Source organism: Thamnophis elegans, chromosome 3 (assembly GCF_009769535.1).
Source record: "Thamnophis elegans isolate rThaEle1 chromosome 3, rThaEle1.pri, whole genome shotgun sequence".
Classification (NCBI taxonomy): domain Eukaryota; kingdom Metazoa; phylum Chordata; class Lepidosauria; order Squamata; family Colubridae; genus Thamnophis; species Thamnophis elegans.
Window position 1 is genome coordinate 141158819 of NC_045543.1, and position 16902 is coordinate 141175720.

The 16902-nt window shown below is 42.2% G+C and overlaps 1 protein-coding gene across 6 annotated transcripts in view; it reads left to right on the forward strand.

Annotated features, from left to right (window-relative positions):
• Window positions 1-16902, forward strand: part of PIAS2 (protein inhibitor of activated STAT 2) — a 41309-nt gene that overhangs the window by 17780 nt on the left and 6627 nt on the right. For 3 of the 6 annotated variants that reach the window (XM_032213132.1, XM_032213137.1, XM_032213134.1), the window contains exons 4-13: window positions 2744-2794; window positions 2900-2990; window positions 4512-4646; window positions 4923-5028; window positions 6002-6075; window positions 6703-6863; window positions 8017-8150; window positions 9745-9928; window positions 12017-12156; window positions 14198-14936. In XM_032213132.1, the coding sequence (XP_032069023.1) occupies window positions 2744-2794; window positions 2900-2990; window positions 4512-4646; window positions 4923-5028; window positions 6002-6075; window positions 6703-6863; window positions 8017-8150; window positions 9745-9928; window positions 12017-12156; window positions 14198-14769 (1648 nt within the window). In that variant the 3' untranslated portion in view covers window positions 14770-14936. Of the gene's footprint in view, window positions 1-2743; window positions 2795-2899; window positions 2991-4511; window positions 4647-4922; window positions 5029-6001; window positions 6076-6702; window positions 6864-8016; window positions 8151-9744; window positions 9929-12016; window positions 12157-14197; window positions 14937-16902 lie in introns of those variants that run through there. The other 3 variants (XM_032213135.1, XM_032213136.1, XM_032213138.1) reach the window with 1 other exon arrangement.

Sequence of the window (16902 nt, forward strand, 5' to 3'; positions counted from 1 at the left end):
CGAATGTTACTGAGCAATTCCTGCCTGTTTGAAACCAATGGCAGTAACCATTTGATCCATGCATGCTATGTTTCTTTCTAGAAAATAGCCCCTGTTTATATAAAAATGTAGTGGACTTTTTTTTAATACAATGCCTATTGTTTAGTTATGGAATATTTATTATATGAATGCAAATTGAACCGTAATTGGATTAGTAGGCCATTTAATATTTGTTCTGTAGGAAAGCTGAAACTCTGTCAGAGGAAAAAATACATGTATCATTACCTGCATACACTATTTGTTAGGGATGTATATAGAAGTGATAGGTACATGTTGAAATAAGTAAATAAACTCAAAATTAACCATTAATTTATACCAATTCTCATACAACATGTCCAAGAAAACAGGCCAATACATCAAAAAGAGTGAACACAGCAAAGCTGAACTCTAGGGACAATTATTTATCCCAAAAAATTCTGTTTTTTTCATTACAGTTTCAAATATTTACGCCGATGGAAATGCTTATAATTTTGTTAAAAACCTCTATGCTCAGAATATTTCATTTATACTGTTTTAAGGCCTTTTCCTCACTACAACTTTGATTGCCCTAGATCTCTGGAAGAGGTGGCTCTTCAGCAACATTTTTCAAGCTTCCAAAGCCAACACAGTTCTAGGCTACTTAAACAGAGGGATAGAATCAAGATCACGTGAAGTGTTAATACCATTTTATAATGCCTTGGTAAGGCCACAGTTGGAATACACCATTCAGTTTTGGTCGCCACGATGTAGAAAAGATGTGGAGACTCTAGAAAGAGTGCAGAGAAGAGCAACAAAGATGATTAGGGGACTGGAGACTAAAATATATGAAGAACGGTTGCAGGAACTGGGTATGTCTAGTTTAATGAAAAGAAGAACTATGGGAGACATGATAGCAGTCTTCCAATATCTCAGGGGTTGCCACAAAGAAGAGGGAGTCAAACTATTCTCCAAGGCACCTGAGGGTAGAACAAGAAGCAATGGGTGGAAACTAATTAAGGAGAGAAGCAACTTAGAACTAAGGAGAAATTTTCTGACAGAACAATTAATCAGTGGAACAGCTTGCCTCCAGAAGTTGTGAATGCTCCAACACTGGAAGTTTTTAAGAAGATGTTGGATAGCCATTTGTCTGGAATGGTATAGGGTTTCCTGCCTAGGCAGGGGGTTGGACTAGAAGACCTCCAAGATCCCTTCCAACTCTGCTATTGTATTATTGTATTTAATATGGCCTTTTCCTTGTTTTAATTTTATTTGTTCGTGTCTAGTTTATTCTTTCGTTTTATATTTTTATTTATACTCACTGGTGTTTCCTGCTTTTTGCCAGTGGGCATTTTTACCCCTCCCAATGGTGTGTATGGCCTTGACTTTCTGTAAATCTGTACCACGTGGCAATAAATTCATCCTACATATAAGCATCTTTGTTTGAGCTATTCAGAAAAGGAGTATGTTGCTTATTAAGGCTTGCCAACAAAAGCAGGATTCATCCATATGTCCCTGGCCTAAATGGGTGCGGGTGAAGACGGCTTTTTGCAATTGTATGTTCCAATAGAGAGCGTCTCCAGAAACAAGCATGCAAAACAGGAGACGGTGCCAAGATTTCTCATACACTGCACTGAATAAGAGGCCCCCATATACTTACAGGGCAGTTTTAAAACCTAATTTGCTTCCAATACTGCGGTCTGACCTTTTGTTACTACACTACAGATATAGATCCGGTTTGGCCCACAAGAAAGGACTTAATTGCAAACTTGTAGTAGGTAATTTCATAACAAGCCAAGCAATCCTAGTAAATTGATGAAGCATTCTGCTCCAGTTTCAATAAACCTAATAAAAAAAGAAGGCAGGAATAATGGTCATCGTCACTAACTATTTTGATTGGTTGTTTTTGTGCCAGCCATTGCTGAAATGGAACCGATAGAAGAGAATATCTGTAACTCAGGATTGAACTGTGGGATCCTTGGCGCTATGAGCTTCATGGTTTTCTTGCAGACGTTTCATTACCAAACTTTAATCCTGACGATCAGATATTTTGGTTCCTGAATGTTTTACTCGGCAACGTCAGAAAGCAGGTTTTATAAAAAAGTGAATCCTAATAAAGGAGAGGATGTGTAGCTCGGGGCTGACATGAGGGCGTCCTTGGTGTTCTCTGAGCTTGCTTGTTTTCTTGCAGGCGTTTCATTACCCTAACTAAATAACATAATCAGTGCTAGCACTAGCACTGATTATGTTACCTAGTTAGGTTAATAAAATGTCTGCAAGAAAACCAGCAAGCTCAGAGAGCACCAAGGACCCCTGAAAGTGAATCCTACACAGGTCTGGACAATAGCACTTAGCTTGCATCTTCAGTTCCGTATGCAACTGATAAGGCCACGATGAGTAGCAGTCTATCACAGTTAGTCATGGAGTCCTTAGGTTGCAGTTGCCCATGGCTTCAAATATGACAGACTAACGTTAACAAATGTGGTCATTCATCCGCCAAGACATCAGACCTCTGAACAAATCTCTCACCTTTTTTCAACGTTCATTTCTGCCACTGGGAAAGATGGTTGCATGTTGTCTGAAAACAGCTCGTAATGTGGGGAGTGAAACTGTCTTTATCAAGCGCGTCTGCCCCTCTGATCTTTATTGAAGCGATGGATCATAGCACTGGCCAAAGCAAGTCCATGTTGAAAGATGAAGGTCAGAAAAATCTGTTCTGTCTAAACCATTTCTGTTTCCGTTGCTACAGGGACTTTTTGCCTGGAGGCAGAAGAGACTACACGGTGCAGGTTCAATTGAGGTGACTTCCATCTTCTTACGATAACGTATTCATAATGCCTTCTTTTAACTGGAATGAATGGTAACTTAAATTCATTGACTGAACAAATTTTTCTTTTGCAAATAGACTATGCCTAGCAGAAACAAGCTGCTCTCAAGAGGATAACTACCCCAATAGTTTATGCATAAAAGTGAACGGGAAGCTCTTTCCATTGCCGGTATGGTGACTGAATTATATTGAAGTAATTTATTATTTTTATGTATATGGATGCCTATCTCAAATTCATGATGCTGGGTGACTCACCATGCTAAAAAGAAAATATAAAAGTTTCTCTTTAAAAAAACAACAACCAAGTGTTTGCAGTTCTTCTGTCTGAAACTGCACTTTGTTCTGTTTTTGAACTTAAATCTCCTGGATTTAATGTCACATAGATCAGAGGTGTCCAACACTGGCATCTTTAACACTTATGGATGTCAACTGGCTGGGGAATTCTGGGAGTTGAAGTACCACAGGTCTTAAAGTTGCCAAGGTTGGACACCCTGATGTAGATTGTCCGCTGAAATATATTTTGGTCTGTTCTGAGAACAGTTAATATAACAAAAGTTCTGGGAACTGGGAAAAAAATAATCCTGCGATTACAGATAGTCCTTGATTTACAACTATCGTTTAGTGACTGTTCGATGTCCCAGTGGCACTGAAAAAAGTGACTGTTGACCATTTTTCACACTTGCAACCATTGCAGCATCAATTCACTTAACATCTGTCTCACTTAGCAGAAGAAATTATGGTCATAAATCGAGGATTACCTGTATTTGCAAAAAAAAAAAAGTGAACATCTTTTCTCTGATTATATTTGCATTTCTTTTTCTACTTTTCCTTTTCTACACAAGAAGAGAAGGGCTAGAAAGAGGTATTTCCAGGACTGCCTATAATGTGTGATAATAATGTTTGAAAGACCCTTGTGACTCCAGATGCTTAAGGCATTCGGGCCTTTTTACTGTCCCTGAATATGACATTAAGTCATATGAACCTCAGCCCTTACTTATGTGAGAATGAGCTCCAGGGCGGCCTATGAATAAACTTTTCAAATAAACTTTTCAAAAAGATTCACTCAGCTTTGTAGCAAATACCTCGAAAGAACTAAATGCACACTTAATGTTTCTGTGGCCATCAGTTGAACATCTTCATAATTTTAGATGAATGTACTACGACCCCTATATGTTGTGGGGGAAAATAGAAGGATGAAACAGCGTTAGATAATATTTGCTGCCTTGAGTTATTTCTAAAAATAACTAGCTGATAACCGGGCATCTGGGTATTTATTTATAGGGGGGAAATGTCCAGACCAAACGTAATTTCTAATGTTGGATTTTCCCCCTTACCAGAGGGAGCCCCCTTGTGGAGTGCTGTGAAGCCATTACCATGGCAATTCCACTATGCTGTACAGTAGAAGCCATTTTACAGCAGTCTAGTAGAAGCCATTTAAAGGCACAACAGGCTGTATTGTAACAGAAAACACCCCCCTAGGGGTTTTAGGGGTGTCTTACCCCACAGTATTTTTTTCCAGGGAGTAAGCCATCTGTGTACCAAATTTGGTTAAAATTGCTCGAGGCATTCCAGAGTTATGCTGGAACACACACACACACACAGAGCCATTTTTATATAAATAGATAAAGGTGGGGGTAAAAATAAATCCCTCAAGGAAAATATATGATTGAGTAAATGCTGTGTTTTTCAGGGATACGCACCTCCACCTAAAAATGGAATTGAACAAAAGAGGCCTGGACGTCCCTTGAATATTACATCATTAGTTAGACTTTCCTCTGCTGTGCCAAACCAGATTTCTATATCGTGGACATCGGAAATTGGAAAGGTAAGCAAGCTGTAAGCAACAAGATGTTTTTTTTTTCCTTTAAGTTACTATGGTCCGTACTGTATCTGCTATAGATCAGTGTTTCTCAACCTTGGCAACTTTAAGAGGGGTGGACTTCAATTCCCAGAAAGCTTTGCTGGGGAATTCTGGGAATTGAAGTCTACCTATCTTAAAGTTGCCAAGGTTGAGAAACACCGCTGTGGATTAAAGTTCAATGTGTTAATCCTTCAGTACATTCTAGAACTCACTCATTCTTTTATGATTTCCTCCCTGTAGAATTATTCAATGTCTGTGTATCTCGTGCGCCAGCTGACTTCAGCAATGTTGCTACAGAGACTAAAATTGAAGGGTATTAGGAATCCTGATCATTCTCGGGCACTAAGTGAGTAAAGCCATGCTTGTGTATATATTTTTTTCTGATTTGAGGAATCTGCTATTGGGCTCCAGTTTTCTCCAGCGAATGTACTCAGATGAAAACGATTGGGTAGTATACTTGGGAATGCCACATAAATATGAATCTATTATTCTCTTAACAAGATTGAAGCCGGAATAAAATGACTTTTTTTTTTTTAGAGAAAGCTTGAAAAGAGATGAAACATAAAACAGACTAAAAAGTTTCCAGGCAACCTTTAAAATGCAAAGAGATTAAGTTTATACAGATAATTTTCAGCTGACGATCACAGTTGAATCCAAAATTCCCATTGCTAACCTATTTCTCCTTCAGATAGAGACAGCACGTTACAGGTAGTCCTTAACTTACGACCACAATCGAGGCCAAAGTTTCTGTCGCGGAGACATTTTTCAGTGAGTTTTGCCCGATTTGACGGCCTTTCTTGCCAAAGTTGTTAAGTGAATCCCTGCAGCTGATAACTCCATAACCTGGAATCTGGCTTCCCCATTGACTTTCAGAAGGTCGCAAAAGGTTATCACATGCCCTTGGGACACAGCCATGGTCATAACTATGAACCACTTGCCAAGCATCTGAGTTTTGATCATATGGCCATGAGGATGCTGCAAAGGTCGTAACTGTGAAAAATGGTCATAAGTCACATTTTTCAGTGCCATTGTAACTTTGAATGGTCATTCAGTGAACTGTTGTAAAGGACTACCTGTAATTGTACACTGGGAGGCAAGCATTTGGATGGTGAGGTTTTTCAAAAGTTATGCCACGGAGCTTCGCTGTTTTTTTTTACATAGGTTATGCAGTGACAAATAAAGGAATAAATAATTATAATTAATATTATGTTGGATTTTCAAATGATAAGCACGTAAAGCAGAACTTTTATTAGCCATTGTATTTAATATTACAGTCATTCTGCATTTTTAATTACTTCTCTCTCTTTTTTTCCTCTCAGTTAAAGAAAAACTCACTGCTGACCCAGATAGTGAAATTGCTACAACCAGCCTCCGGGTATCGCTGATGTGTCCTGTAAGTAAAACTAGAAGAAAGTACTTGACTTTTTGGGGGGCGGGGATTAAGCTTCTATGGGGGGGGGGAAACACAATAATGTGCACGGATTGCTGTGGTTCCAGTTTTATGGGGAACATTATATGAAATATATACTTTCTGCTTGGGATTCAAAGCTTCCAGTAATAGTAAGAAATAAATAGGTTGACCCCTTCTTCTTTGTGGCAGCTCCTCAAATACTGCAAGGCTACTATCATGCCATCCCTTATCCTTCTTTTCATTAAACTAGATGTGCCCAATTCCTGCAAATGTCCATTGTATTTTTTAGCCTCCAATCCCCTAATCTTTGTCACTTGTCTCTGCACTCTTCCCATTTAATCTTAATTATTACTACAAATAAATATGAACCGGGTGTGGAATTCTGAAAGTAGAAGTCCACCCATCTTAAAATTGCCAAGATGGAAAAAAATATTTCTCCAGTTATTAGATGCATTCATGCAGCGGCAGGACCCTGGTCTGTGGGAGATGCGATCCTTATATTTGGGAGGGATTTGACCATTCGTCCTAAACGAGGGCCTTCCGTTTCATTTCCTGAGAGTTGAATTTCTTCTTCGTCCCTGTTCTCTTTCTACCCTATTGGGTCACCAGCTGGGGAAAATGAGACTGACAATCCCCTGCCGTGCCGGCACATGTACTCACCTGCAGTGCTTTGACGCCGCTCTCTATCTTCAAATGAATGAGAAGAAGCCGACCTGGATCTGTCCTGTGTGCGACAAGAAAGCGACATATGAAAATCTCATCCTGGATGGGTAAGAACCCAGATAAGGCCTGTCTTCCAAGCCTGAAATTTTATAAAAATAATTCTCTTCTTCAGATTACAAAAGGCAGTTGAACCACTGTACTAAAATTTCCCCCGTATGCTTAAATAAAAGACAGTTTAAGATACAAGGTAGGTTGTAAATTTTTTTTTTTAAAGGAAAGAGTAGACTGGGAAAAAATCCACACAAATAATAATCCTAGTTACCCTATCTCTTCCTGATTCCCTTTAATGATAACTTTGTAGGTGCAACGGACTTACATGCATGCTCATATATGTATCTGAGTTTATGCGCAGAAACGACACGTCAAAAAAGAGTAAAAGAAAGAAAAATAATTGAAAAATAACAGCTAATAATTGAAAAATAACAGCTAATTAAAATAATTACCATAAAATAAAATACTCCCGCTTATACACTGGTGAGCCACCCACACACAGAAACAGAGAAGTATAAACATTCTCCTTTCTTAAGAAGAGCTAGAGATGGAATAAGCTACTGGTTACTGGTAATTTCCTCTTAAAATCTTCCTTTTTGCTGTTTTCTTTGGAAGATTTAGGTCAGGGGTGTCCAATGCTTGCTGGGGGCGGAACAGGCGCTCGCACAACACCCCTCTCCAGCCGGGCAGAGCTCCATGCACTGACCTAGGAGGTATCCCTAATGTGCCAAGGCGCGGCAGCTGGGGAGCAGATAGAGTGCCATGTGACTTGGCCCCTTAGGGATACCCTCTAGGTCAGTGCATGGCGCTCTGCCCGGCTGGAGAAGGGATTTGCCGGGCAGTTGCTCGTGAGCATGGTCACCTCATGGATGCTTCACCCCTGAGAGCCCTTTGGGAGCCCACTCGCAAGGGAGCAGCCGCCTGGCCACTCCCCCCTCCGGCCAGGCAGGACACCACTCCCCAACCTAGCGGTATTCCGAAGGCACCAAACAACCCCCTCCCCCCCAGCTCCTGCGGCTTGGCACCTTCAGGATACCACTAGGTCGGTGAGCGGTGCTCTGCCTGACCTGGGGGGTGTCCAGGGAGTTTATTTTCAGGGGCAGGCTTATATTTTTGCCCACGTGAAAAATATGGCACAGTGTTAGTTTCACGACAGGTCGTATTTTCAGGGAAACACGGTACTTAATGTTTAATGTGTTTTTTTTCCAGGCTCTTTATGGAAATTTTGAATGAATGTTCAGATGTTGATGAGATCAAGTTCCAGGAAGACGGTTCCTGGTGTCCTATGAGGCCCAAGAAGGAGCCTTTGAAAGTCGTTAGCACACAGTGCCCCAAAATAGAAAGTAAGTAACTTGTAGGGATTTGTTTTTTCTGTTGGGCTGGGAAGTTATCCCTGCTGATCTGGGTTGAACTTGGTACTCCTCCAGCTTGTCTGAAGGACAGAGACCTTAACACACACTTCCTGGAGCACAACAAGGTTAACAGATGTGGAAGGGAATCCCCCAATTGGGCCTCTAGGTTTGAAATGGGCTGCTGGCTGAGGCGAGTGGCTGCAGCCCTGAACATTATAATATAATATACTAGTTGATAACCCGGCATTGCCCGGATACATATTTATCCCAATCCTGTATTAAAGGGAGCCCCTTGTGGAGTGCTGCGAAGCCGTTACCATGGCAACCCCACTATTTTACAGTAGAAGCCATTTTAAGGCACAGCAGACTGTATCTTAACAAAACATGCACACTATCACTGTCAAAAGTACTGTGACTTGACACTATAGATATAATTCAGTCCTTTCATCTCAACAGCTCAGGCGTTCTGGAGTTATGCTGGAACACATGCACACATGGACACACACACACACACACACACACACACACACACGGACACACTCACTGAGGAGTGTCTTACCCCCACAGTATTTGTTTCCAGAGAGTAAGTCATCTGTGTACCAAGTTTGATTGAAATTGTTTGAGGCGTTCCAGAGTTATGCTGGAACACACACACACTTACAGATATAGATATATATAGATGTACAGGTCTTGGCATATTCGGGTCTTTTCCCGTGTAAGATTGAGAGTATCTTGACGTTTCGACAAGGTCCCACTCACCATCTTCAGGCTGGATACTCTCAAATCTGGGAAAGTACCATATTTTTCAGAGTATAAGATGCACCAAGATTTTGAAGAGGCAAATGAAAAAAAATTGGCATGCTGCAGATCCCCCCCAAAATGGCCCGTTTTTTGGCCAAAAAAAAGGGGCATACCTAGCCTTTAGGAGGCTTATAAAGTGCACCTGGGGGCTGGGGAGGACAAAAATGAGCAAAAATCCCTTTTTCGCTCATTTTTGCCCTCCCATGCACAGCCATTTTTGCAAAGGGGGTGGGGTTTTGGGAGGCCAAAGATGCTGTATTCAGTGTATAAGACGCACCCAGATTTTCACCCTCTTTTTTGAGGGAAAAACATGCATCTTATACTCCAAAAAATACGGTACATCTGTACAAATAAAATAAAATTTGTACTTCAGCAAAGATTGAAATAACACTATGATGATGAAAACTTATTTTCTGGATGTCTACAAAATTGTTAGGCTTTAATATAAATGGTGTCCCATGATGGAACTGGGTGTGATTAATTTTGGTGAGCAAAAGTTTGACCAAGTAAAAACAATAACAATTTTTGCACCTTAAGAAGAAACTTTTGCCAGTACTGTGGGGCCCTTGATGCTCTCCGAGCTTGGTTTTCTTCTTGCAGACATTTCATTACCCAACTAGGTAACATTATCAGTACTAGAAAGGAATTGGGTTTGCTCTCCAATTATATACTAGTCACTGGCTTGTTCTCTTAATTCTGGTGGGTCCTCATTTGACCGACCTCAGAAGGACAGGAAGCTGAGTCAACCCAGTTGAATTACAACTTCTGTCTCTTCCCCCCATAGTCCTGCACTCTCCAGGATCTGCCATGGTCGGTAAGCAGGGCTCGACCCCTGCTGGCGAAGTCAGCAAGAAAAAGGTGGACGTCATTGATCTCACTGTCGAAAGTTCGTCGGATGAAGAGGAGGATGCCCCGCCCAAACGGAAATGCATATACATGTCGGACACCCAAGCAAGTCCCACAAAGGGGTTGGTTCATTTTCCTCCTTGTAGGGCCGCCCTCGACATTGGGTTGGATGTTTTGGGTTGGCTCATAGAGGTCAGGAAGGCTCCCTGCCTTTTGAACCAAAGTTTTTCATGAAAAAAAATAAGTTTAGGTCAAGCTTTCTAATTTAACAATAGAAGAGAATGCTTGTAGTCCCTGACTTACAGTATGTCCCTGACTTATGACCACAATTGGGCACAAAATTTCTGTTGCTAAGTGAGACAATTTCTCAAGTGAGTTGCCCCATTTTACAATTTTTCTTGCCACTGCTGTTAAGTGAATCAGTGCAGTGGTTAAGTTAGCCACCCTGTTGTTAAGTGACCTTGGCTTCCCCATGGACTTTGTCAGAAGATCGCAAAAGGGGATTATGTGTCCCCAGGACACTGCAACAGTCATAAATATCAGCCAGTTGTCAATCATCCGAATGTAAATCATGTGACCATGGGGATGCTGCCACAGTCGTAGGAAAAACAGTCATAAGTCACTCTTTTCAGTGCTGTAACCAGACAGTCACTAAAGGAACTTTTGTAAATCGAGGACTACCTGTGTTTGTAGCTCGGGGTTGAACTGTGAGCTCCTTGGTGCTTTCTGAGCCTGGTTGTTCGAAAGGGGGACCTAGCTGAACCTGTACAAATAGGATGCTGTTAGCTTTTCATCCTCAGAGCTCTTCTTACATTGGCAGTTGCCTCCCTTTTTGCGAGCCCTTCTGCCTTTCACAAGGATGCCCTTGTGCTCTGCTTTACCCCACAGCTGCATTTCTTTCCATACCTCTGCAGTGGTTTTACTCTAAAATTAGCCACTCTTAAGAAATCTTCATGGCTGTGAGATGTTAGAAGGTCCTGTGGCCTTGGTTTTCCAGGAAACAGGCTTGGTTTCATGGTTTTTATTACTCATAAAGGAGAATATTGGTAGCTCAGGATTGAAGTGAGAAGTCCTTGGTGCTCTCGAGTTTGCTTGTTTCCTTGCAGATGTTTCATTACGCAAACTAGGTAACATCATCAGTGCTAGTCATTATTTATTAGTCATTTAGTAAAGACATTTAGTAGGGATGCGGTGGCTAAGATGCTGAGCTTGTCGATCAGAGAGGTCGGCAGTTGGTTTGAATCCCTAGTGCCGTGTAATGGAGTGAGCTCCCGTTACTTGCCCCAGCTTCTGCCGACCTAGCAGTTCGGAAGCACATAAAAATGCAAGTAGAAAAATAGGAACCACCTTTGGTGGGAAGCTAACAGCGTTCCATGCGCCTTTGGCATTGAGACACATGACCATGTTAAGCCACGGAGACGTCTTCGGACGTCGCTGGCTCTTTGGCTTTGAAACGGAGATGAGCACCGCCCCTTAGATTCGGGAACACCTGGCACATATGTGCGAGGGGAACCTTTACCTAAATCAAAGACATCTTTTTTAATTATTGTTTTGCATTTTTAAAATAAATTGAGAGTTAATTATAGCATTAATACATAAATTGAGAGTTAATTATGGTATTAATACATACTTATTAATTATTTTAATATTGCAGTATATAATAGTGATTAATAAAATCATTACTGGGGACTCTCCTGTTTAACAGATATAAATTCAAACATGACAAATTTATACTTCCTCCAGTGACCTACACAAGTGCTTTGGTGTGATATTGTACAGGTAGTCCTCCACTTACAACCACAATTGAGCCCAACATTTCTGTTGCTAAGCAAGACATTTGTTCAGTGTGTTGCCTCATTTCATGACCTTTCTTGCCCCAGTTAAGTAAATCACTGCCGTTAAGTTAGTTACATGATTATTAAATCAATCTGACTTCCCAAATGACTTTGCTTGTCAGAAGGTTGGCAAAGGGGGTCCCATGATCCTGGGGATGCTGCAAAGGTTTTTTAGTGTGAAAAAATGGTCATAAGTCATTTTTATCAGTGCCGTTGTGTCTTTGGACGGTCCCTAAATAAACTCTTGTAAATCAAGGAGTCCCTGTATTGTAGTGAGTTTACAGACAACAGGTCAGTGCTGCATGGTGCATTACATCTGTTTCTGGTAACTTCTGCTTTATTTTAATGTTTTGCCTGCTTTTTGTCCCCAACCAGTGTCCTTGTGTATCAGCCAGCAGCCGTACGAGTGCCAGGAGTCAGCACGGTGGATTCTACAGCCATCGCCCCATCATTAACAGACTACTCTGTGCCCTTCCACCATCCACCAATATCAAGCATTTCGTCTGACTTGCCTGGTAAGTTTTTTATGTGGTTTTTTTTTTTAAACTGATTGGGACTGTGGCTGGAATGACTTAACAGTTGGAAGGGACCTTGGAGGTCTTCTAGTCCAACCCCCCTGCTCAAGTAGGAAACTCGATACCATCTCAGACAAATGTTTGTCCAATTTCTTGTTTAAAACTTCCAGTGTTGGGGTGCGCACCATGTCTGGAGGCAAGTTGTTCCTCTGATTAATTGTTCTCGCTATAAAAGTAAGATGTCGACCAAAACGTCTTTCTTCTCACCCTTTGTTGAATGTATATCAAGCAGAGATTTTGGTCAGAATCTGTCCAATTCATTTCCTTGCTGATTACCAAAATAAAATAAAAATAAATTTAAAATAAAATTTTTGGAGTTGGTATTTGAGTCTAATAGAGAATTTTCCCTTAGCCTTCTTTCACTCCCTTTTCATGCTAAATAAGAGACTTCTTCAATTCCCAAGCTCTTTGCTGAAATGTATTGGCTGTTTATTAATTAAACCTACAGTGAGTCCTTGACGTATAACCGTTTGTTTAGTGACAGTTCGAAGTTAAAATGGCACTGAAAAGACCATTTTTCACACTTGTGACCATTGCAGCATCCCCATGGTCACGTGATCAAAATTCCAATGCTTGGCAACTGGTTCATATTTATGACCTTTTCAGAGTCCCAGAGTCACATGATCCCCTTTTGCGACCTTCTGACAATGTCAGTGGGGAAACCAGATTCACTTAACAACTGCGTGACTAACAATAATTGCAGTGATTCACTTAACAACTGTGGCAAGAAAGGTCACAAAATGGGGCAAAGCTCGGTTAACAACTGTCTTGCTTAGCGATGGAAATTGAGGACTACCTGTAGTTTAGCCGGTCCCAGGTCTCTCAATGGGTGTCATGATTCAATGTGGTTTTGAATTTACTCTTCTTCTCGCCCAGTACAGGTAGTCCTCGACTTATGACCACAATTGAGCCCACAATTTTTGTGGTTAAGTGAGATATTTGTTAAGTGAGTTTTGCCCCACTTTATGACTTTTCTTGCCATAGTTGTTAAGTGAATCACCACAGTTGATAAGTTAGTAATAAGTTAGTTAAGTGAATCTGGCTTCCCATTGACTTTTTCAGAAATATTAATCAGATTTCAAGTGTCTGAATTTTGATCTTGTGGCCCTGGGGATGCTGCAAATATCGTAAGTGAAAAACAGCCAGAAGTCAGAGTCTTCAGTGCTGTTGTAACTTTGAACGTCACTAAATGAACTGTTGTAAATAGTGGACAACCTGTATTTCATCTACTGGATCTATGATCACAGCATGTAATCTAATGCAGTGGTCTCCAACCGTGGCAACTTTAAGCCTAGAGGATTTCAATTCCCAATGGGAGTTGATTGATTTGATTTATTGGATTTCTAGTTGACGTCCTCCAGGCTTAAAGTTGCCAAGGTTGGAGACCCCTGTTCTCCGAGTGTGCTGAGGAGAATCCAAGGAATGGGTTAACTCTGCCTTCCTGTTCATTAGATTGAGTCAATCAATCTTTTGTAGCCATGCCTCTTGTGTCTACATCCCCAGTTTTTGACTCAGTCTTCAGCTCAACAGATGTTTTTCTACTTACCTCCAATTATTCAAACCTCAGAACTAAAATTCAAGAACTACTACACTTTTATACAGAAGAAGTAAAGTACAGGAGAACGAAACAGGCAGGCTCCCCTGTCTAACCGGCAAGGGCACCATTATCCAGTTCATTCTTGTAAAGTCGAGGTCCCTTTGCAACATCCTGCAATCTGCAGAGGGGACTTGAGGCCGGGTTTTGGAGCATACTTGCTTTGTGGTGATCAATCAGCCGTGGCAGCCATGTTTCCAAACGAAACCTATCTGCCTTTCAGAGGGGCCCAATCCAAAAATGTTGGAACGTTGTTGCAACCTCTAACTGAGGTCAGGCAGATGATTAGCCCGACTACCCAATCTGGGTCACCAGAGGGTGCCCGAGAACAACTTTCTCAGTCACAGCTTCCAATGTTAGAACACAATGAGCTGTTCCTTCCTTCAGTTTCAGATCTACTCCCATCGGAAAGACCTTGGAAGCTGGTTCCTAAGAGGGCAAAGCCTAGCCCAGAGGCTACCTTCACTCCTACAGCAGCAGGACTCCGCCCAAGGGGGACACAGAAACCAGGCATTTCCCCCCAACTACTGAGTCAAATAATTTCAGAGTCTATCGCTCAGGGCATTGCCGCAGGCCTTCAGCAAAAGCGACAGGCAGCCACCTTACGCTGGGGTCTCCGTCACTGCCAGACAGACATGAAGTACAAGTATAAGTTGGCTTCTGCTCCCTTCAAAGGTGACAAACTACTTGGAGATGCCTTAAAGACCAAAGACAAAAAGAAAATTCTACCCTCTATGTCCAGACATGCTGACCGTAGATCCTCGCATTGCTTTCAGAAGCCTTCCTTCAGAGCAGTGGACACTGCAAATGACTTCTCACATCCGCAGAGGGCAGTCTTCCAGCGACATGATCACCAATCTTATAGAGTAGGCTATAGAGGCAAGCATAGACAGCAGTTCCAGTCCAAACGACCATTTCGAGACAAAGGAAGTCGTCCCTTCCATCGCTCGTCCAGATAACTGCAGATACAATCCTCCCATTGGTGGCCATCTAGATCTCTTTGTGGCTCAATTGGAGGAAACAACCACAGATGCTTGGGTCTTAAACACTGTCTGACAAGGCCTCACTCTCGACTTTCTCTCTACACCCCTGAGAGCCTTTATCCGTTGTCCAGTCCCAAGAAATGGAATAAGAAGATTCCCCCATGGAAGTTGCAATTCAACACCTGTTAGACATTAAAGCCATCCAGTCAGTTCTAGAGGACCAGCAGCGACTGGGGTTCTACTCCATCCTGTTTGTAGTCCCAAAGGCTTCCAGGGGGCGGGGGGAATGATTCTTGAGCTAAAAAGATTCAACAGGCATCTGGTATACAGGGCGACTTGCTGACATCAGTAGACTTAACGGAAGTGTTATGTATTGAATGTATATAGTTGTATTAACCGCTAAAGCGAAGCTAACATTTAGATGACCCCAGGTGTTTTAGAGGGAAATTTAAAACATTTATATTTGGGCGGGCTTTTTCTAGTTCTATGATTGGTTAAGGGCGCACAGGGCCTAGAGTATAAATCACAGGCATTTGCCTGCAGTTCCTCAGTTCCATTTTTGAGTCAATAAATGATGTTGCAGCTATGCTGGTCTGGTTCTTGCCTACTGAAGTCCACTACACAATAGGAAACATACCTACACATTCCTATATTGCCGGCTCACCAAAGATTCCTACGGATCTGCTACGTGAACCAACACCCCATCCATTATATGGTCTCTGACTTTCGACCACATTTGCAAACATGGCTGATGTCGAGCTCTGCTCAAACCATCGAGTTTAGTGCTAATGAACTTTCAGAGCCACCATGTTCCTGTAAGGGGCAAAGTTATCATTAGGGTACAATTTAGAGACCTTGAGGGTCCTCTCAGCATAGTGGTCGTAGAAGGCTGCGCATCAACCGCATAGTGGTTGTAGAGGGGCTGTGCACCAGCCGCATAGGACTGGAGTGGTTTAAGGCCCTGGGCATCAGAGTAACGGGCATTCATTGAACCCAAATAGGTGATCTAAAAGTGGTATGCCACCAATACGCTGACGTATTCAGTGCTGAGCTGGGACAATACAAAGGGCCACCCATTTCACTTAACCTTGATCCAGCAGTAACTCCAATCTGATTAAAACAGTGCAGGGTTCCTTTTGCATTGAAACCTAAAATTGATGCGGAACTAGAGAAGCTGGTACAGCGGGGAGTGCTCCAACCTGTGGACTGTAGCCATTTGAGGCTCCCATAGTCACCCCAGTTAAGCCTAACGGGAATGTTCGCATCTGCACAGACTACAAGTGCACCATAAACAAGGCACTACAGCATGCTTACCCTGTATCAGTGATAAGCCTTGCTCCAGAAAGGCAGAATTTTCACTAAGCTAGACCTCGCTCAGGCTTACCAGTAGCTGCCGGCAGACAGTGCTACCACAGAGGCACCGACAATAGTCACACACAGAGGTGCATTCTGAATGCACCGCTTGCAGTTTGGGGTAAGCGTAGCACCAGGGTTGTTCCAAAGTATTATGGAACGAACACTGAAGAATATTCCTGGTGTCTACCCATACTGTGATGATGTCCTGATTGTGGGGGAATCAGCGGCAGTCCTGGCGGAACGTCTCCGCGTAGTACTCCAACATTTCCACGAGATAGGCCTAAAACTCGAAAAGGAAAAGTACTTCATCAACACTGCTGGAATCAACCCATCTGAAGCAAAGCTAAAGGCAATTCAGCAAGCCCCCACACCAAAATCCAGGTGGGAGCTTCAAGCATTCCTGGGCTTGCTCAATTTTTACCACTCCTCCTTACTGCATAAGGCTGCCCTGGCAGAACCGCTACACCACCTACTGGACAAAAAAGCACTCTGGGTCTGGTTGAGCACTCAAGACAAAGCATGCAAGGCAATAAAATTATTGCTATCTTCAGACTCCGTACTAGTTCATTTCAATGAAGCCCTACCAGTAACACTAGCCTGTGACGCTTCACCATATGACATTGGGGCAGTACTAAGCCACAGGATGCCAAATGGTAGCGAGGCCCCCATTGCATACTATTCTCAAACGTTATCAATGGCTGAAAGGAACTATTCCTAAATAGACAAGGAAGCCCTTGCCGTAGTGGCTGGCAT